The 21,650-nt window shown below is 41.5% G+C and overlaps 1 protein-coding gene across 6 annotated transcripts in view; it reads right to left on the reverse strand.

Moving 5' to 3' along the window:
* Window positions 1-6,565: 6,565 nt before the first annotated feature.
* znf536 (zinc finger protein 536) overlaps window positions 6,566-21,650 on the reverse strand; it is a 278,944-nt gene continuing 263,859 nt past the window's right edge. For all 6 annotated transcript variants that reach the window (XM_056404930.1, XM_056405098.1, XM_056404841.1 and 3 more), the window contains one exon: window positions 6,566-8,572. In XM_056404930.1, the coding sequence (XP_056260905.1) occupies window positions 8,292-8,572 (281 nt within the window). In that variant the 3' untranslated portion in view covers window positions 6,566-8,291. The remainder of the gene's footprint in view (window positions 8,573-21,650) is intronic.

The raw sequence follows: 21,650 nt of genomic DNA on the forward strand, positions 1-21,650 counted from the left end.
ACACACTTGAGCCCCGGCAATTAAAACAGGCTGCCTCTGTTGTTTTCACACACTCAGGTTACCTCACGTTGCCCTGCCCTGACCCCGGATCACTGGACAGGAAATGACAGAAGAGGCAGTTCAAAGCGTCGGGCGGGAGCCGCAGGGCATGAGGTAATGGCAGAGCTTTTTGTCTTTGAATATGAGTTATCTGCTGTCTAATGCTCTCTGACGGAGACACATGACCACGTCCGCAGCTCCAGGCTACATGTCAAAGGTAGGTGTGTAGGTTGGTGTGTAGAGTTATTCATGTTTGCGTTGACAACATGAATGTGTGCATGTTTGTGACTGTTTTTGTTGTGTTTGAGTGAGTTCTTGCATGTTGTAGTAATGGTGTGTATTTATCATGCCCTCACAGACAGTCAGCAAACACAGTTAGCTCCATGGCATTAAACAGTGGGAGGCTCCTATTGGCTGATGGTTCTTCTGATGGTTACGCTCACGTCCCCATCGTCTGCATTGCCGGTTAATACAATTTGAATCATTTAAATATGTCAGTTAATCAATAATTGATTAATCACTGACATCCCTAGTATGTTTGTGTGACAGCAGAGTGACAGCAGACAGGGCTAAAGTCCCACCTCAGTTGACAGTAATGGAGACGTCAGCAGGGTAACAGAGCCAGTAGCACTGACACTCATCCGCTCAGATGGATGCAACACCACATCCTACAGCGAGGCTGGACATACACACACACACACACACACACACACGCACACACACACGCACACACACACACACACACACACACAAGCGGAGCCTGACATGCACATAGGCAGTGTATTAGATGAGCATCATCCCCATTGGAGATGATTCCATTTGCAGGACCACTCAGCCTTTTGATGGTCTTATCTGGAAAGAGACTGTCTAGAAAATGCCTGAGTGAATAGTGTGAGTGTGTGAATGCAGGTCTCTGCATTGGAGTATGTGATGCTTCTAAATATCTATGTAGAAATTCGACACAATGATTTAGTACAAGAAATCTACAAAGAAATGTCATAGTACTAAATCGCTACTGAAATATAATGATAATAAAGTTGCAGAGTTGGAGCTGGTACCAGACGTATCTTTCAGTTATTGATATTCTTAGTGTTCCTCAGCATAGAAACTCCAGAGTATAGTATAGTATTTTACAATACTACGGGTTTATGTTATGAACATCAGTTTTAAAGCAGCAATTGATTTTCTGGCAGGTTGGTGGCAGTGGAACAAGCTGTAAAAACAACTTACAGCACTGCACTCACGTTAAGTGTTTACAGTCAGCTTTCTCCAGTAAGCTGATTTCTTAAATGTCAAGTAAATGAGAAAACAGTGTCTATAATTGGGGTAGGGAAATTAGAGAAGCCTGGTTTCCCCATAACCTTGTGAGGCACCTGGGTTTTCCATCTTGCCAGGCTGCAAGCTATTCGCTTGCGGCAGAGCCACAGTGGTTTGGGCCAATCAGCTTCTATGAGGGAGAAACTACAGTCAGCTATGGAGAAGCGACTGCTTTGATATTTGTAAGAATGCCTTTTATGTACAAATTTTCCTCACAAAGGTGGGAAAAATTGTCTACTCACTTGTTAAATGACTTTCCAAGCTCCTCAGACTGCAGCTTGTTCTTGTGTTGAGTTTCCTCTTCGATACACAGTTGCCAACAAATCCCAGCATGTCAGGTTAAGTCCTAAAGAAGGTCTTGGTCATGTATAAGTGGGTTTCGTTTCCTATATGGAAAACGTAACTTTGCTGGTTTCATTTATTAAAGTGATGGTTGTTTTTGTCAGTCAGACAAAGTTACTTTTACACAATACAACAAATATAATAGAATATGCTCCTGATCAATATCACTAAAATGTAAAGTTATTACAATTTCCATCCATTCAACACAGTTTTATTTTATTTTTAGCCAAAGACCAAAAATAATGAAGCAAATTCATTTGAACATCAGGAATATTATTAAACGACAATGAAATGTCCATATTGAAAATGCCCATGTTATGTTTGTCGGGTTTTTCCCTTTCCTTTGTAGAGGCTTAGGGTTACCGTAACGTTCCTCTCTAGACATGTTTTAAAATATGTAGAAAAGGGTTAATATTGTGTTTAACATGGTTTTCTCACATAAAATGCAAAAAGAGGAAATCTGAGGCCGGAAGCACATCTACTCTTACTTCCTCATTGAGACATTCTGGATCAGGCCCCGCCCACCAAAACCAAAAATCAGTGATTAGCATATTATCAGTGAGCGTAGTTAGCATCTTTTGTTTATGTTATTTGTTATCTTGCAACTGACACAACGTTAGTGGTTGTGGTAATGTAAACTCTCGCTCTTTGTACTGACAAGATTTCAGGTTTATTTAGCCCCGCCCCCTGTCCCTCCAAGGTGACAGGATTGGTTCCTTAGGTTTGTGACATATGAATCCCTGGCTGTCTGAATCTGTTTTTTATGAGACTGTCATTGGTTCACTACAGTTGAAGGTGGAAAAAGGGTTAGGGTCATTGTGTTGACTGATTATTTCACTCATGATATGTCTTGTATTATAGATATATAAAAACATGTTATGGACATGTTTACAAGGTTAAAAAAAGGTTGATCGTTCCAGTAGGATTACACCTTATGACTTGACATTTTGTCCATCCACACCATTAGGTTATTTTTGGTGCCAGAAAGAAATAACTCAACAGCTATAGATTAATATCTTGAGACATGTGAATAGACACTAAACCTTGTTGTCATTTCCCTTTGTTGAGGTTGTTTCCCTGCATGAAGCATACATGTGAGGAGTCGCTGGTTGTTTCCGTTTGTCTCCGCTCTAATGGGAAAACAGATATTAGAAATTAGTCTAATTCTAGAGACAAGGACAAAAATGTTCCTCTCTTTATTGCTGTCAGGTGGAAGCATCAGCTGGCCCGACACATTCATCTCACTTTATAAGAATGAGCTGGTTTCATGCCATTTACCTTATTCATGTAGGCACAATTATCCATAAATTAATAAAAGCTGACTGGTTATTATGAGGAAAAAGAGGGAGAGAGAGGGGGAGAGACAGATGCAGAGAGCGGGAATATGTAGGGCTGTACAGTGAACAATCTCCAGATAATTAACAGGAAGATAAACAAAACATAAATTTGGATATTGCATTTATTTGGACTACCACTCAAATATGCGTGAACCACAATATTTTAATTAAAAGATAAATCTATGTGACATGCCGCTTCCCAGTTAATTATTCAGTGCTGTACAATAAAAACAATACCCATTAAATATGCCACACACTCTATTTCTCTATTAACAGTAAAAAGTGCTCATCCTGGGGACAACATTTCAAATCCAGCTGCTGGTTTGGCTTTTTCCCTCCGTTATTGTCCTTTCATTACAGTTTTTTTTCCCCCCAGTTTTCCTCACTTTGCATTTACATTGCTCCTCAGACCTTACACATGGAAGACATTTGAAATGAGCTTTCACTACTTTGTTTGTAATGGATATCTAAGGTATCCATTGCAAATTGAACTTGTTATATACGGGTGCACTGTGCAGCTATTTGAAATTTTCACATTTTAAATCTTTTGGATTCTCTTTTTGTTTACAAATTATAGCAGTGTCTCAAAGAAGGTTTTTATCTTGTGTAAGCTCAGTCGGCAGCGCAGGTCAGCTGTTTAACCGCTGGTGTGGTTTGCTGGCTTGCACGAAATAGATGCTAATGCAGTTAGCCACAATAGCTAATCACAGGGTGTAATCTCTGTGTTTAGTGTCAGTCAGCCTCAGAGACAAGCTTGATGTTAAGTCCCAAATCTCTACACCTACAAAGACCCACTGCAAGAATCTGACCCAGGTTGAAAAACACCATAATCTTCCTTTAACAGTGGGGTTGATGATTTGATACCTGGTTCCTCATATACAGATCTGGAAGTGTCCCTAACCATGAAACCAAGCCTGAAAATGTTTTTGATGTACAGTATGTATGTGGGAAAAAGCAGCTACCAAAAGAATAAAGCACAAGATCTTATGTGAGTAAATCATCCCTCTCAGGAGCCAGATCTGTGCATCTGTGGGGATCCAAAAAGTAAAATCTTGACTATTAGACTAACCCTGGATTTTGACACACATGTTATTAAAAGTTTAAATATTTAAAATCAATTACAAATGTTCTTTTAGAGAGCTGTTTGAGCCACAGTGGCTTGGCGATTCATTCCAACACATGTGCAGACTGAAACTAATGCTTGGATGGGACTGCCAAAAATATTCATGTTGCGTTCATGGTCCCCAGAGGATGAAACCTGACTTTAGTGATTCCCTGACGTTTCCTCTACTACCATCATGAGGTAGCTGCATCCTTCAGCACACTTTGCATGAATGTCATGAAATTTGGTTCCCTCTTCCCCTCTGGATGAATTACAATTACATTACTTTGTTGATCCTGACTTTTAATTTTGTCCAATCAAATATCTGCAAAACTAAAGATGTTCCCATCATCGCATCATCCCATTCCCATCCGCTCAGTTGTATTTTGTGTTTTGTGCTACTTACCTGATGTCAACACATACATGCTAAAGTTAGATGGTGAGCATGGTAAGCAGTCCCCTGTGAAACATCAGCATGTTAGCATTGTCACTGTCAGCATGTTAGTGCTAGCATTGAACTCAAAGTACAATTGTGCCTCAGTATAGCCAGAAGGAGTTTTGTTTTAAGTCTTGCTTAGCTTTTATTTGCTTCCCTGTCGGAACATTTTGAGATGTTTATTTTTACTGCTCCTGTCATTGTTGATGTTAGTGTAGTGACTGAGAGACAAAGACTCACAATTTAGAAGCAAAAATCAATCTGAATTCTTAATTATCCTTTTTCTAGATACATTTTAAGGTACAAATTATGTAAGTACATGTAAGTACTTGGTTCAGAAAACATCTCCATCTAATTGACAACACATGTGCTGCAAATGTTCACAACACAAACACACACACACAAACACAAACACTCGACTGGGACTCACTTGTTGTCCAATGCTTTGTGACTTTTGCAGTTAAAAGCATTGAGCAACAACTGCGCATGGATGGATGTATAATAATTCACAGTCAGAGTTGCTCATCTTCTTCAGTGGCGTGTTCGACCTGAAGGGTGCAGAAAGGATCCAGACTCAGAGACAGTGTTTCCCAGAGGTAGAGGTTTTATTGCAGAAAAAACACCGGATAAATCTTAACGGCATCAAAGTACATCAGAACGTCTAGAACGCAGAAAGAGTAAACAGTCAAATGCTTGATGCACCTCTTTAATGAAAGATTTTGTCTTCTGTCAAACAGATATGCAGTAATAAATAATCACCAAGGATATTTTTTGTCTTTTTTAAATACAAAGCTATCTGCTGTTAATATAAGCTTGTAGTTTGCAACAAAACCCCTCTCCTTACTTTTCCTTCCGTAGGCTTTAGAAATCCTCTTCATTTAGGAATGTGGTGAGTATTTGGACTAGGATTGCGTACGACAGAATCCATCGCAGGCTGAAATACATGTGCATGGTTACTTTTTCTTCGTCGTTTTTTTTCTAGCACCAGTGATTATAATTGAGAAAACTGAATGTGCTACTTCAATAGGAAGCTTCACGGGGATCAAACAGCATGGGGACAATGGAATGGATTATTTTGGGATTACAGCAGGAGGGGGGTGGGGTGGGGGGGGGGCATATAATTCTCAGGGATGGACAAAGAGTACAAGTCACAGAGGAATGACAATAAAAAAAAAATTGCCTCATCTGAACAAGATGATGAAAACATAGTGATTCACATGCTTTAGTGAGCTGGAAAAGCCAGGTGCCAAACACTGGTGCCAAACAAAATGGAATGTGTACTCTTTTGAAAAGTTTTTTTTTTTTTTTTTTGTCCCCGCTATTGACTTTTTTTTGCTAATATACGTAAATGTTGAGCACACACACACGCACACACACACATGTATACATACATCCAGAAAAGCAAGCTACAGCCATCGAGAATAACAGTAGTGCATTGGACTCTATAGCTTATACTACATTAAGTTATCTGGATCTCATTGGGTGAATTTCAGGTACGATAAGGCAGTGAGAACGAATGTCCTGTTGGCTAAAAACAAAATTAAAAATAACTGAAGAAAAATTTCATTTTCCTTCAAATATTGTCATTTTCTGTCGGGCAAAAAAGTTCATATTGTAGTAATTAAACCCACAATTACAGCAGTGCAGCAGAACGTTGAACTTCCTGTCAGCCTTGTGCACATACTCTTCGTTTTCTTTCTTCTACACTTCCGCTCTCCTTTCTATCTGCTCTCCCCTCTATGCATGCAGCAGGATTGTATTTCTCATGTTGTTGTTGATCGTGTGCGTGTGTGTGTGTGTGTGTGTGTGCATTGTGTTGGACTCTAAACTCCTTTAGGAAGAGCCGTGGCACTAAGGCCCTGGGGTTTTAAGAGTTTAGCCCTTCCCACCGCTGCATGCGTGTTTGCGCTGGAAGATATTGACTTTCTTAAAGTCCGGATCATTTCTCGTTATCAGAAAAACATTAACAACCCCCCACCCCAACCCCCCGATACCACCAACACCAACACAAAGCCCCATACTTTCTTATTCTCCTTGCCCAGTCATAACCAACAGCTGCCGACACAACAAAGTACAATCAGAGTTGATACTTTTCTGCCCTTAAAGCAATCGAGCTCGGTTTTACAAGATCAAAACATTGTTTTCAATGTTTTATGTTACTTTTTCCCCTCAGGAGTAAAACCCATATGAATAAAAAATAAAACACTACTATGCACAGAAAAAGAATGCCTCCTTTGAAAATAAACAAACAGTTTTAGAAATACTTTTTTTTAAATATAGAATAGGTAGTATAATCAGAGACAAAAAGCAGGGTAAAGAAAATGATTATCAAATTTTTCATCATGTCCGACCCTTATCAGAGCAGGAGATTAATCCTGCTTCTTTTCTGACTTAAAGGTCTCCAACTTTTAGGTGAATGCCACACACCTTCCTCTATATGTACAGACCACAGCTGGTTATATGTAGAACCCCCCACCACACACACACACACACACACACACACACACATAACATGGTCCACCTTCAAAACCCTCATCTGTCATCATCAAAGCGGCCCGAGCTAAAACGCAATCAGTTGAAACTTCCCGTCCTGCTCTCGTGTGGAGCCTGTGACGTGACGTCCAGACGTCGCATTGACAAAACCAGAGCGAGCCTCAACGTTGGCTAATGGATGCTTGAGAATACGCCGCTGATTGATTTGCGTTGTTATTTTCTAGGCCGTTCCACCAGGGCTTGTTTTAGTAAAAGCGAGTGAGAGTGAAGGGAAGAAAGGAGGAGAGAGAGAGAGGTGACTGGAGGGGCTCCGGCCAGCTGGTGGGACTCAACTTGACCCCCCGGCATAGCGTCCAGAGTTGGGTTACCACTGTAGGAGCCTGAGTGTATGTTTGTGTGTGTGTGTGTGTGTGTGTGTGTGTTGTTGTTGAATTGATTTCCTCTGCGATGACAGCCCCAGTCAGGCTGGCACCAATGCCTCCCCCCCAACACACACACACACACATACACGGCACCATCGCCGCCACTGACCCTGCAACGCGTACACACACACACACACACACACACACATACAGTGCTCATCACTCGCACTGGGGAAAAAAAATGGCAGCCACTGGTGTTATGTTCTAGGGTGGCAGTGGCGGTGGTGTGCATTCAAGACGCCTCCGCCTCCTCCTCCATCTTCCATACAGTAACTGTTCTGCTAAATCGTTTACATGGATCATTTTTCTGATAAAAGCATTATTTTTGGAGAAAAATCTCTCTAATGATTTTAGATTACTTCATCCGGCTTCCCTCCTGCCTCATAGCCTCCTTCCTCCATGATTTGTCTGAAAACTCTGATTTCATTAACTCTCTTTTCCTTCTACTCCTGCACATGATCCACTGTGGTTAAAAAAAAAAAAAAAAAAAAATGCTGAATCATCTAATCACAAATACATAGATTATAATGATTTCTTAGTAAATGTTCACAAACGTCTAAAACCCACATATAGTATTTTTACTTTGTGTTTACAATGTAGGGAGTGCGGTTCATATCTCAGTCCGTCTCGTGTTTGGTCAAAGTTTTCAGCACGGTCGTGTTGCAGATTAGTTTTACAGTGACCAACATTCATGTGCATCAGGGAGCATTTGTCCCGTGACGCAAATCTATGGCATTTCAGATAATGCACGGTCCAACAACCTCCTTGGTTGCCGTTACCCGACCCTGCCCCCTCGCTGATTTTCACTCCTGGTGACAAGACGCGGCCTCGCTGGCAAACGGCACAGCGTTACTCCCGTGGCTTCCTTCCGCTTCCGTCGTAGGTTGATTAGATGTAACGCCACCAAAGGCGTCGTCGGGGCTTTTGTCCAGGAAGTCGGAATCCGGGCGGGAGCGTTTGAAGCGACGGTCGGGGTACTGGGTGTTGTCGAAGGGCATGCGGTGCACGCACAGCACGTGAGTCTTCAGGTTGCCCTTCTGGGAGGCACTGTAGGGGCAGTAACTGCACTTGAACGGTCTCACGCCTGGAGAGAGAGAAAAAGAGAAAGAAAATAATTTTAGTCCAAACCATGTAGATCTCATGGTCATGTCACTATAACCTGACCCGTTTGCAATTCAACCCGGAGGAGGTAGAAGTGAGTTTTCCAATCAGAGGGTTCTCTCTTAGCATAGACAGTCTCTATGTTACAGCATAGGCAGATGAACACCGGGGCCTCTGGGTAAATAGTTTGGGTGGTTAATATAGATTAACATTCGAGAAGTACTGATCCAAACAGACAACTTCACAAAATACCAGGGGCAACAGCTGCTTGGACTTCATGGCACCGGTAACCTGCTAACCAATACTGACAATTTATTTTTCATGGGATCAGTGACAGTAACAGTTAGATGTTATATGCCTCGTAAGAAAGGCCATATAAGTGAAACAGCTACGCATCAGCTGTCTCTACTGTGATTGTTTTAAATGTACACTGTGGGGATTTCTTGTTGTGTGAGTATCCTTAAAGCCAGGACCAAATGTGTTGGATGCATTTGCAAACAAAGTTGTAAAGTTTTCAAAAACTTAAGACATGCATCATTTACAGCCATGTTTGCTCGCTTGCAGTCTTCTCCTTTTCTTACCACCACTTTCCAATCAGTGGCATAGTCCTCAAGAAACAAACACAAACTCACTCATCAAAATATGGCTCCATAGTGTTACCAGTAGTCAAAGACACCACAGGGTAGCCTGGAGTTTCAAAGGGCTGGTAGCAGTGTTTCTGGTCAACTATCCTGTGACAGTAAAACTCATCACTGACACCGTCACCGTCTAATTAAATTCTTCTAAGAAAACTACTGTGGATTAGATAGAACAAATTGTCAGACTTCAGATAGACGTCTCAGGTCCTCCACTGCACGAAGCAGTTTAGTTCTTGACTTGACTCTTAAGCCCGACTGTGGTACAATGAATTCTGGGTAAATTAAGACTTATAAAAAAATAAAAATAAAAAACAAAGGCCGACCGAGGAACCGCATCCAAACCGCTGAGCTCCATTTACACCAGCAGAAAATGTTCGTCTTTCGGGAGAATTCAACAGTTACAAGGACGTTTTACTACTACTACTTCAAAGAAGAGTGCAACAACAAAAATACAAATCTGATTTGAAAAGAATAAAATAACAGCGGTCTCTAAAAACTCTGTCCCTTCTCATTGCTTTCTCCATGGCAACGTTTGCAAACGAACGGACAAATCATGAGCCACGTTTTCATGTTTTTCGCTGTTGGGTGCAACTGGTCAGCGTAGGTGTCATTGATTGTTACCATGGTAACATTTGGTCTTAGACCTGAGTTAGGCTGGGGGTAAGGTGTCTTAATTATTTTGGCTTAAAACGAGTCAGTCTTTACTTTTGTGAAACAGTCTGGTCTAACACTACAGACCAGTCTGAAATATCTGTGTGAAACCGGCCCCAGAACATAAAAGTGCACATTACTGCTAAATTACTTTTGTCATGTAAAGGATGAAATTCTTGTTTCCTGACTGTACGGTACAATCCTATAAATCAGCTGCTGTGTTTTTGGCCTGCTGGCACACTGCTCACCTGAAAGCTACACTGTCACTGCTGTCTGTGCTGCTGTTGCTCATAAAGCATTTTGAAAAGCCCCACATCGATCCGAGCATCCACCTGTAGGCTCTGAGTCTGCGTTCCCGTTGGGGGGGGTATTATACACTCGCCAGTACCTGCTGTGGAGAGCTTAACGTTTTCCTCGTGGCGAGTGACAAGGTCAGAGCCCATAAATAAATATCAATGCTGTGTTTATTCCACGCTCACTTAATAGTCTAGCACATGAGATACAGACAGATAACCGTTCACACTTACACCTAGAGGCAGATGCAAATTCCATATGAAAAGGCAGCGGCAGGCTGACGAACTGTAACCCTACATTGAACCTACACACCTTCAGGCCGTAAGTCAACCTCTCGGGGCCCCTCAGGCTTCCACTCGTCCTTATAAAAGTGTGTTAACAAGATGACGGATTAGACTGAGGAACAGCGGCCGGGAGAAGAGGGTAAATTTGAGGACAAAGAGGAGAGGAAAAGTGATTTTCTCATCTGCACCAGCCCAGCAGCACTGCTCCGGCTCCTTATTGATACAAATACATCCTCAAAACATTACCCGACATTTAATAACTCGCCTCGCTCTCTGCAGTCAGACAGCTCCCCACAAATTCATTTGAACTAAACTTTTGCAGCTCCCCGAGTCGATATGCATCTTATGAAGAGCGTGCATACATCTAGTCCCCTGAACACAATAGCAGAGCGGAATGAGCCGAGGTATTTTTCTCTATCTCCCCACCTTGCCACAGCTCCGGCACAAAATGTTCTCCCTAGATTGAATCTGATCATCACTGCAGCAAACACAATGGCCCTTAATAGCACCAGCCGTTTGTTTGAGGGATGCCGATTACACTGCCATCATAACCCACTTCACTTAGTTCACTCACTCACAGGCAGACAGAGAGAGAGAGGGGGCGAAATGGAGAGGGAGGGAGGAAGGAAGTGGGAGGGCAGAATGAAGGGAGAGTGTTTGAGCCCCGTCTAGTACTTTAGGTTATTAATAACAGTACATTTGCAGTTACCGTCTTTTTTTTCTTTTCTTTTTTTTCTCCCTTCTTTATCTCTTATTCAATTTGAGATGCTCTAAATCAAATTAACATAGGGGGTTTAAAAGAGTCACGGGGATAGGTAGGTGCAGGGAATATAAATAGGTAAAAGGCCAGGAATTAAAGAGGGAAGATTCTATTTGAAGCACTCACTGGCACACGCACACACACACACACACACACACAAACACATGCGGGGTTAGCGGGAGTGAGTGCACAGTCTACATATACCGTATAAAGACGGACACACACACACACACACACACACACACACAGAGGCGTGATGCGAGGATGCGACGAGGCAACGCAGGAAGCAGCTACTTTGTGTTTGGCAATCTGACACAGGCTTTGGAGCCTCTCTGGCTTTCTGATATTACATTGTTTGCTTCGGAGCCAGACAAAGGAGATTGCTACAAGTTTGGAGGCTTTGGATGTTCCAGTTGTCTGAATTTCCAGATAAGCTAGTCGGCGGCACACAATGAAGGGTCCCTTTTATTCGTGTGCAGTTTAATTTCACACTCTCTTACATTACGTTAAGTCCGAGAGGCAGAATATCTCATCCCATTTTACACTTAGGGAGAGTGAGTTATGCCCCCAAACAATTCAACTTTTTTATTTCTTTCTTTTCTTTCTTTTTTTGTTTGTTTGTTTGTTTGTTTTTTCTTTCCTCTCCCTGCTTTACTTACTGTTCGTCTCCATGGACTTAATAAATACAAATCAAGCGGGGTTTTATCTCAGGGGAGATGTTTAGATAAAAACGGAGAGACTGTGAACTGAACTGCACGAGCCGGAAAAAAGTTTGGATAGGACGTATAAACTTGAGTTAGTGTTGAGATTGAAATTGACTTCTGCGGAGAAACTCAGAGACACACAGGCTGTACTTTGTTTTGGATTAAAAATTTAAGAGAGCGTTTCTCTCTCTGTCTCTCTTTCGCACACACACACACACACACACACGCACATATTAACAATCCACATGTCCAGCTACTGTGAAAAGGCCAGACTTGCCATCATTAATCCACGTCTCCTGGTCTGTGCCAGTAACCAAAGCAGCTTACATGCTGACCGTTGCCCGGCAGCACCATATTAACTACTACTCTGTCAAATTAACCTTTTCCTACCACTCCTTTCTATCTCGTTTCATCCCTCTGTTCTCTGTCGCGCTTCTCCCTGTCACTCGCTCACTTTCTAGTAATCAGTTACTGTTCCACCTCCTAGTTTTGGCGATCCAGATCTGGTGTTCTGTTCTGTATCACGCGATAGTGATTCGACTTGTACTTACGTTATTAACTTTTAACCAAAATCACAACCTTTCCATCACTTTAAGCAAAATGCTTTTGTTGCCTAAACTAGGACACAGGATGTAAACCACCCAGCATCCACCAACTGCCTCTTTTATTCAGTCGAGGAAACTTTGCCACCAAATTTGATTTCTTTTATTTACTTATTTTAAACATCTTTGGGAATGAATGTTGTATATAATTGTACTTCCTTGGACACATGAGCTGTTTCCAAATTCAGGGGCCACATCTTTTGGGGTACGCGGTCTATGAAAACATGGCCTCCGATGACTGCAAACCCTCAGAGGTGGAACCAAAATGGTCTATGGAGAATTTCCTACTTATCATTGACCAGTTTTATTTTCACTCCACCTTATTCTCTTTTTGAAAAGTGTTGCCCACACTGTTTGACTGAAGAGTGAACAGTCGCCACAGCATTGGGTTTGTTGTATCAAACATGGCAGTATGTGAGAAATGTGTCTTCTGTTTCACAGATGACGTTGGAATACAGATTATGTCAGACATTGATTGCATCACAGTGACACGACTAGGCTGACCCATTTCGAAGGCTCCACCCAATGCGGCTGAGAAATGCGTCCTTCTTTCTCTGGGGAACGAAGGCTCCAACAGGTGGATCCTTCATGGCACCAACTTATCCCAAGATTCATTGCGCGCAAGTAATGAAAATAATATGGCAGCAAACGGGGATTAAACTTTTGAATGTTAGAGATGGCTTTCAGCTCAATTGAACAGCTAATGGTACAACTGTTAAAACCAAAGACCTTAATACCTCAAGTTTTCGTTAAAAAAAGATTTGTGTTGTCAAGGGTTGCCAGGCAACAGGAGCAGTGTATTGTGACGCAAACGTAAGGGTGACCCAAAGTGAAAATCTTCCGTTGGCCAGACCGTCTCATTTCAGTTTGGCCTTCACAGTGTGAAGACCACGTCCCCTGTAGGTTGCGGCCCCTGAACAGGGACACTAATATACTTACATTAAGGGCTAATATTTAAGCAATATCACAGGAGAGGGAATGACGTACTGAATATCAGCACGGCTGTGATTCGCTCACAGGTACGAGGCTGCAGACTGATTACCGAAGACAATCACAACTGTTTGTCTTTTTATTGTTTTAATTCATCATTTATTTCGCAAGGCCAACACAAATAGTTCTGCAACTGGACTTGCACTGGACTGTTGCTAAGCAACACATAATCATTTTCCTGACCTGCACAGTGCACACTAGCCTGCTACTTTGTCTACACATTACCTTAGTTGTGCGCTGAAGCATCCAGGCTTCTTCCCTTCATCCTCTTCTGACGATCAGACATAATTTAATTCAAATGTTATTTCTAGAAATATTTTCATCTTTGCAAAGTTTGTTACAATCTAAGACAGATAACGACCGTTAATGTAGCGCCATTTAACAGTTAATAGAACACCTGTGAAGCGGAGTGATACATGTAGTTAAAAGTCCCAGTGCTGTTGGACTCTATATCAACACTCATGCAATGACTCTTATCCAATCAAATCACATGGTCAGAACTAACTGTTGTATGAATATTGTTAAGAGACAATAATTAAACTAGAGCGACAGGTGATCCCTTTCCCTACCAACATTCTGGAGTGGCTACATTTGAAACATGTATGTCACCAGACATTTCAGCAACAGAACCTTAAACATGAACAGACAATGAGTTAATAGATGGTTGTAAGTACTTTCTTTTCTTTTTTTTTTGCATTTGATTACGTTTTCACGTTTGACACAGCGCAGTTACAAGCAAACGAAGCGTCTGTAAATGTGCCCTTCAGAGTCGCACGTAACTTTGCAAACATGTCAACCCACCAGGTCGGAAGGTGAAGAGAATCTCAGCTCAGTGGTTAACTTACTGATCATTTGAAACTTTCAACACCATCTCGGCTTTTCATTCAGCAAAGGTGCTGAGTAAGGAGAGTGAGATGAGGTTGAAAGCTCTGAATCATTTGAGCTTCACCATGTACAGTATTCTCTCCAAAGGTCAAGACTGAACATGTACAGTATTAAAGAGTCTGGCAGTAAAGTGGAGTTAAGCCGGGAGGATTTGTTCTCTTTCATTGTCTGGCAAACACATGAAGGAACAGCTGAATATGACAGTTCAGTGTTTGTTCAGTGAGGCTTTTTTTAAATCCTTGTGTCTGGGGGGGTTTTCCTGTAGTTACTTCTGATTGCTCTGCTCTCCTTCTGTTTTTCTCTCTAATGACGGCAGAGGGCATTTCAAGATGTGTGAATGGAATTGACTCAACATACATCAATCCATGGATGACGTCTGATTGTCGTTTCTTCTCATGCTGATCAGCAAAACTTTTTTCTCTACATCTCATGTTGTAATTCACAAGCTTCAGCTCAGGCTTCGTACTTGTTGCCATCCTGATGGGCCTCAGTCTGAATAAATCTGTAAACTCAGTATAGTATAGTCCAGGTTGTTCTGCCGATGAGATCACTGTAAACTTTCTGAATATCACTGCATCGTTCTACCCGTTTGCTTTTTCCCTCAAGTCCATGAAGCCCCCAGGCTGTGTGCCTCTCTCTTTCCTGTTACTCTCTGCAGGTCCTCCCTTCTCCAGAGCTGTGGAGTCTGGATCTGCAACTGCAAACCATGATCCTGTTTAACACCTGCTGCTAAACCTGCTAGAATTTACTATAATTAATAATGATAATTATTAATGTTATTAGCTGTCATTACTATTTTTATCAGTAGGAGCACTACAGTTGCCATTACATTACTGTCTCTGTTACTGCTGCTACCGTCACTATTAATAATATTGCTATAGTCTTTGCTCTCTACTGCTCTCTCTCTCTCTCTCTCTTTCTCTATCTTTGTCTCTCTCCAACCCAACCGGTCGAGGCAGATGGTCCCGCCCACCCTGAGTCGGTTCTGCTCGAGGTTTCTGCCTCTTAAAAGGAAGTCTTTCCTTGTCAGTGTCGCCTAGTGCTTGCTCTTGGTGGGAATTGTTGGGTCCCTGTAAATAATATTATAAAGAGAAGGTCTAGACCTTCTCTATTTGGAAAGTGCCTTGAGATAACGTATGTTGTGAATTGGTGCTATACAAATAAAAATTGACTTGACTTGACTTGACTTGAGCTACATATGGAAGGGAATTATGTCTTAATTATTAAGTCTAAAGGTTGTTTGTTCCAGATTTGTCACTAAAACTATTAAGATGTTACATTAGCTTCCTATATCACTGAGAATAAGCTGTAGTGCTCTACAAAACTAGGTAGCTACAATATACCTGTTTGCTCAAATGTGTAGTAGTGGGGCTCACACTTTGTGTACCATGGTACGGCAGCTTTCCTCTTCCTGGTCATTACATAACCCTGATCCAGGATGATCATATTTTGTATCACATTCCTGCCCTTCATATTTCACTCAATGATTCTGTAGTCTCACTGATGTATCTTCAGCCACCTGTGGTAGCACCACACCGTCATTGAGCATCTTGAATTGACTTATGATGATTTGTGTTACTTTGACATTTTCAATCACTAGGGAAGAGTGTCTACAATGGTGCTTTCTGTACGGAATTTTATGAATCCCTGAATGAGTGAATAGTCTAGGGTCCACGATGCATCACAAACCCTGCTCTAACCTTAACTCTGACCTCTAACACCAACCCGATATCCTCAGAAATGATGTTGATACTGGACGATTCTGCTCCTGACCATTTACGTCTGATGCTATTGTTTAGTACCCATGTAGTGTGCCCTGTACAATGTGATCTGGAAAGTAGAAAACAGGTCTGGCTTTAATGCTGGGGACCCATCACCAACCTGCGATTAATGTTTGTAACCATGATCCTTCCATGACCTTAATCAATAGTTTTGGTTGCCTTACCCCGACCCCAAAGAGCTAACCATACCTGTCTTGTCTTTATCTTAATCTTCCCCTGATCTTAACTTCATCATCGTTACCATACACAGCTGGCAACACTGCAAAGTGTCCCAATATGTTTGTTTTTCTTCCACAGACTATTTGCAAACTCACAACCTTCTCATTTCCCCCCCACATCCCCTTCTGATTATTTCGCTCCTCTACCTTGTTTTTCACCAGTGACATTTTACAGTCTGTGTATTGTGACGTTTGCTTTGCTTTAAGTCATTTGTCCTTTTAGTTTTTTATTAAGTTTCCACTCGCTGGGTGGGTCGCCTTGCTAAAAACCTTCACGAGTGAAAGAAGGGAAGAGATACATAGACAGGAATAAAGACGGAGAAAAAGAGAAAGAGACAAACAGGAAGAGAGAGAAGAACCAGTGGTCTTGTTTTCATTAGTGTGGTATTATCTAAGCCTGTTAATTAACCCCCGAAGGCCCTCTGCATGGAGATCAGAGGAAAAGCGGGGGGGTTGGGGGGGTTGAAGTGTGTGTGTGGGGGGGGGTTCTGTGTGTGTGTGTGTATGTGTGTGTAGGAAAGAAGTACAGTATCACACTGCTGCCACAAACATGCCCATGTTACACCTGTCACACATGCACACCCCCCCCCCAGCCCAGTGTAATTATCTTATCTCTACCCACACGCACACACAAACACATACACACTCACACTACCGGAGGTCAGTAACGATGGACTTGTCGATCTCTCATCTACTTTCCCTCCAGGTCCAGGCTGCTTTTCTTCATCTTGTGTTTTTTTTTGGGTTTTTTTTCACATGTTTTTCTTCTCTCTTTCCCCACTGTTATTTCACTATATGTTCATGTAGTTCTCAAAATAAAATAATAATTTATTGGGACTATTGTTAGCTTACCGTTACATGCACATAGATTACTATCAGCTGAGTCTGGGAAAACATTTTTCTCGAGCTTGGATCGTAATAGTTTATTTCTTTTCTTTTTTTCTTGTCTTTGTATTTGACAGTGAGAAGTGACCGGGAGGACAGGAGAGAAGCTGTTACTGCATCAAAGTTGTAACTTACCAAAAAAGCTCTTATACTGAATGGTTTTGTGGCCATATGTGACAAATACACTGCATATCTCAGAAAAGTTGTCGTGTCGCCTTTGTCTTGTGCGAGGAGCTATCTTAGGACTGCAACAGATGGCAGCGCTGGCATCACATGGCATTTAAGGACGGCTGCTTTTGGTTGGATGCCAACTCGCTGTTCTTGGTCTTCATGTGCCTCTGTACGTGTGTGTGTGTTGCATTGTGTTTTTCGTGTGCGTGGGTTTGCACATGTACACATTAAAACATTCTTTCATCTATGTCTTTATGTGTGAATGTGTTTTGGTAAATGAGATTATATGTGCAATCTGTGTGTGTGTGTGTGTGTGTGTAAGTGTATGTAAAACATACAAGGCGGAAAGCGAGAAACATGGGAAAACACGATCAGTTCAGCAGAAGGTAGAGGGTTTGTGTGTGTGTTTGTGTGTGTGTGAGATGCAGGACGGTGACTTTTTTCTGTTTTGAATTCATGAAACACATCAACATTTGACAGGTTCCGTTTACAGAAAGACACACACACACAAATGTATCTTAGGGAAAGTTCAGTCAGGAAAAGGGGTCAGGTTTTTCCTGCATAGAGAATCGTCAAATTTCGTGCCGCCTTCGCCCTCCGCCTCCTGACAAAATTCTAGTAGACCTACTTGTTTTCTCGGTACTCGGTGGATTTGACGTTTGTAACTGCAAATGCGGCTGTACGCCGCTACGGCAATGCAGTGGCGCAGTATCGTAATCCGTGCATCAGGCAGAGCCATCCAAAATCGCCAAAGAAGAAGAAGATTGCGAATGCGCTGGATTTTCTGCCTTCAGAAGGAGGTGGTCACCTGATTTTGCGGCTCTTCAAACACATGAATATTATCTCTTTTACATCTAAGCACACCCAGCTGCTTGAAAAGTTACATCCCATCGTTTATGTTTTTTTTTTTCAGAAATGTCTCAAATCACAGATTATTTTAAAAAGAGTCTAATATTGGGGAAAAAAAGTGAATTCATGTTACTGACAAGATATGGTTTATATATATATATACATATATATATATATATATATATATATATATATATATATGTATTATATGTATGTATTATATATATATGAAATTATGCAACATTATCCACCACCTCAGCTGTGGATGCCTGGCCCTCTTCAGTCAAACCCTCCGACCAGAAGTTTCCCTCATAGGAAGACGTCCCAACCTCGAACTCTCATTCCTCCACCTCCTTCATATTGGAAGCACCCAATTCATCTGATCACTTCCTATTGTGATCTACTTCCTTTCATTTCTCTTTTAATTCTCTCCAGATTGAAACACATTAATCTATCCATACCATATATTACACAGTAACATACAAATTTAAACCAAGTGTAGACCCGAAGCTCATAAATTAAATACAAGTTCGGGATTATTTAAGGAAGCTATTAATGTGACACGGCAAAGACAGAATAAGACATACAGAGAGGCATGTATAGAGGTTGTAGGCAGAGACACAGATACACACAGAGGGTGTGAGCAATTAAATGTGCTAAACCATCTGTCCAATAACTTGCATGGATGTATGTGGTTGTATGTGTTGCATGTGGTTACGTATCTGTTTATTTCACAAAAATAGCTGAACTTCGTACGAGAGCTGGGCAGGGCATCATCTGTACTGCTTCATTTATATTTATCATATGTATGTACTTTAAGTTCTAATATGTAACTTTTCCACAGTAAATATCTATAAAAGACTAGACCTAAAGTATGTTATATTTTTTTTTTGAGTTGCGTTCTTACATTATCCCAAACATTTCCAGAAATCCTCAAACTTAGAGAAATATGTGATTTTAATCATGGTAACGGTCTGTGTCATTTGGTCGCCTGTCAATGACGTCATATCCTCTATGATCATGTGTTAGTGTTGTGGTTGGCTGCCAGAAGCTCAAAATGGACTTTTTATCCAGTTTTAAGTCACATTTTGAAGATACACTTTTTACACCTTGGTCATTTGAAACTATATATTTTAACCAGATGAAAGATTTCAGTGATCTTATGTCTGGATCTTAAGTTTTCAGAGAAAAAAAGCCAGGCAAATGTTAGACAGCTCAGCTCCAAGCTGCTCTGAGACATCCTGTTTCAGCTGAAGAGCCTAACTGATTGCTTTATTCAGTGTTTCTACCAGTTCTAATCATCTGGTGTGTTTGTTATGGAAAGGAGGACACCTCTGCGGATAATTCAGCTGCTAGTAAAAACCTCCTGAATGTCTAGATCAGAAGTTATCAGAGAAACAATTGAAACAAAGATTAGTAGCAATCTCAGCTCCCAGCCTCTCCCTGCGTCCACCACACAGCGTCGGCAAAACACTGACTTTTAATGTGAAAATTCTTTATTCAGTGTTTTTACCAGATTCTCCGGACACTAAATATCAGTTTATTCTGAATTCAAATATCCTACACACAGTCCAGAAAGTGAAACTGAAAAGACGCCGGTTTCTAAAACAGGGCAATGATCCAAAGCAAAACTCAAGCAGAAGCTTTCGGATCAGCCCTCACAGTCCCTTAACACGAACATTATTGAAAATCTGTGGGGAGATCTTTAACATGTTAGGTGAAAGGCGGCTTTTAAATATCTGCGAACTTGAAGTGATCTGTGGGAAGAGTGGGTGAAAATTCATCAACCATCTTCGAGCTGTGATATCCGCCAAAGTGAGCACTGCAAAGTAGTGACTTAGGGTGCCCAAACCAAATACTGTTTCTTCATGTATTTATTTGTCCTCGAAATAACAAGCAAGAGAGCATTAACAATAATTAATGTTATATAAATTTTCCCGGGGGTGACCAAACTTTTGCATACAACTGTAAAAAAACCATGAGTGATGCATAGATCAGAAACATAATTCCATTCATATGTATATTATATATTATATTTATTTTGTTTTATTTCATTTTTTTTATTTTCACCAGCCCCAACCCCCTCCAAAAATAAATACATTTACATTACTTCAAACAGCCTGAAGGGAATTTATCCTTCTCTCGACTTCCTCTGATGAATTAAGAGCATTTCCCTCAACGAGCTGGCGTGTTGATGGAAAATTGGCCTGAAGTTTGGGGAATAACAATTTGGTCTGTTTCTAAGCTTAACTAAAGAAAACCAACACACAAATAACACCAAGGGAGGCACTTAAGGAGAGGAGAGGAACTGCGGGGGGAGAAGGGGTGAGGGGGGGAAGGAGCTCTTTCAGCATCAAAGCCAGCTAAAACGTCCCCACCAGGGACCAGGTCCCATGTTAAATACTGAACTAGATTATTAATTGCTGTACCAGTAGGACCTGTTAATAAGAACCCAAAATAGCAGCTCCTTCCTTTCTGTCTTCATCTCTTGTTCTATTTTCACTTCTTTCTGGAGTCTTCTGTTGTTCCTTTTTATGCTTCTGCTCAAAGTTTGCTTCACACTCACTCACTCACTCACTCATCTGTGTTCGTACTCAGTCGATGACTCAGTAACATTGTGACTCACACTCATTCATTGGTTCACTCTCTCTCACACCTATTTACTCTCATTCACTCTTCCACTCATACCTTCCACCGCATACTCACTCACTCACTCACTTAGTAACTGACATTTCACTCATTCACTGAGTCATGCTTTCACTCATCCCTCACTTATATCTACTTACTATTTTCTATCTTTTACTTGGCCACACAATCCATTTACATTCCACCACTTACATTTTCTTTCCCATGCTCACTCACTTGTCCACTCACTAACACTCAGACATACAGTATCTTCTTCCCTCAGTCACTCATTCCCTCACATTATCATTCATCACATGAAAAGAAAAACAAAAACACTACTTCAGTCATGGTTTCCTTCACTCATCTGTTTGCTCACTCACGTGTTCATTAGTCATACGGCTTATCCTTTTAGGGTTGTGGGGGGGGGGCGGGAGATTGGACACTGATTTTGAGGGTCAAGTACACACTGGATGGTCACCAGTCTATCACATATAGAAACAAACACACACATTCATGATGTGGGCAATTTAATGAGAAGTCAATTAATCTGCATGTCTTTTGATTGTGTGTGTGTGTGTGTGTGTGTGTGTGGTGTGTGTGTGTGTGTGTGGGGGCCACAGTAGAACATGCACAACACAGAAAGGCCCCCGGCCGGCTCTGATAACCACCGCACCACCGTGGTTAGCACCTACCGCTAACCACTCACTCACTCACCCAGTCATTT

Source organism: Seriola aureovittata, chromosome 1, assembly GCF_021018895.1.
Source record: "Seriola aureovittata isolate HTS-2021-v1 ecotype China chromosome 1, ASM2101889v1, whole genome shotgun sequence".
In the NCBI taxonomy this organism is placed as follows: domain Eukaryota; kingdom Metazoa; phylum Chordata; class Actinopteri; order Carangiformes; family Carangidae; genus Seriola; species Seriola aureovittata.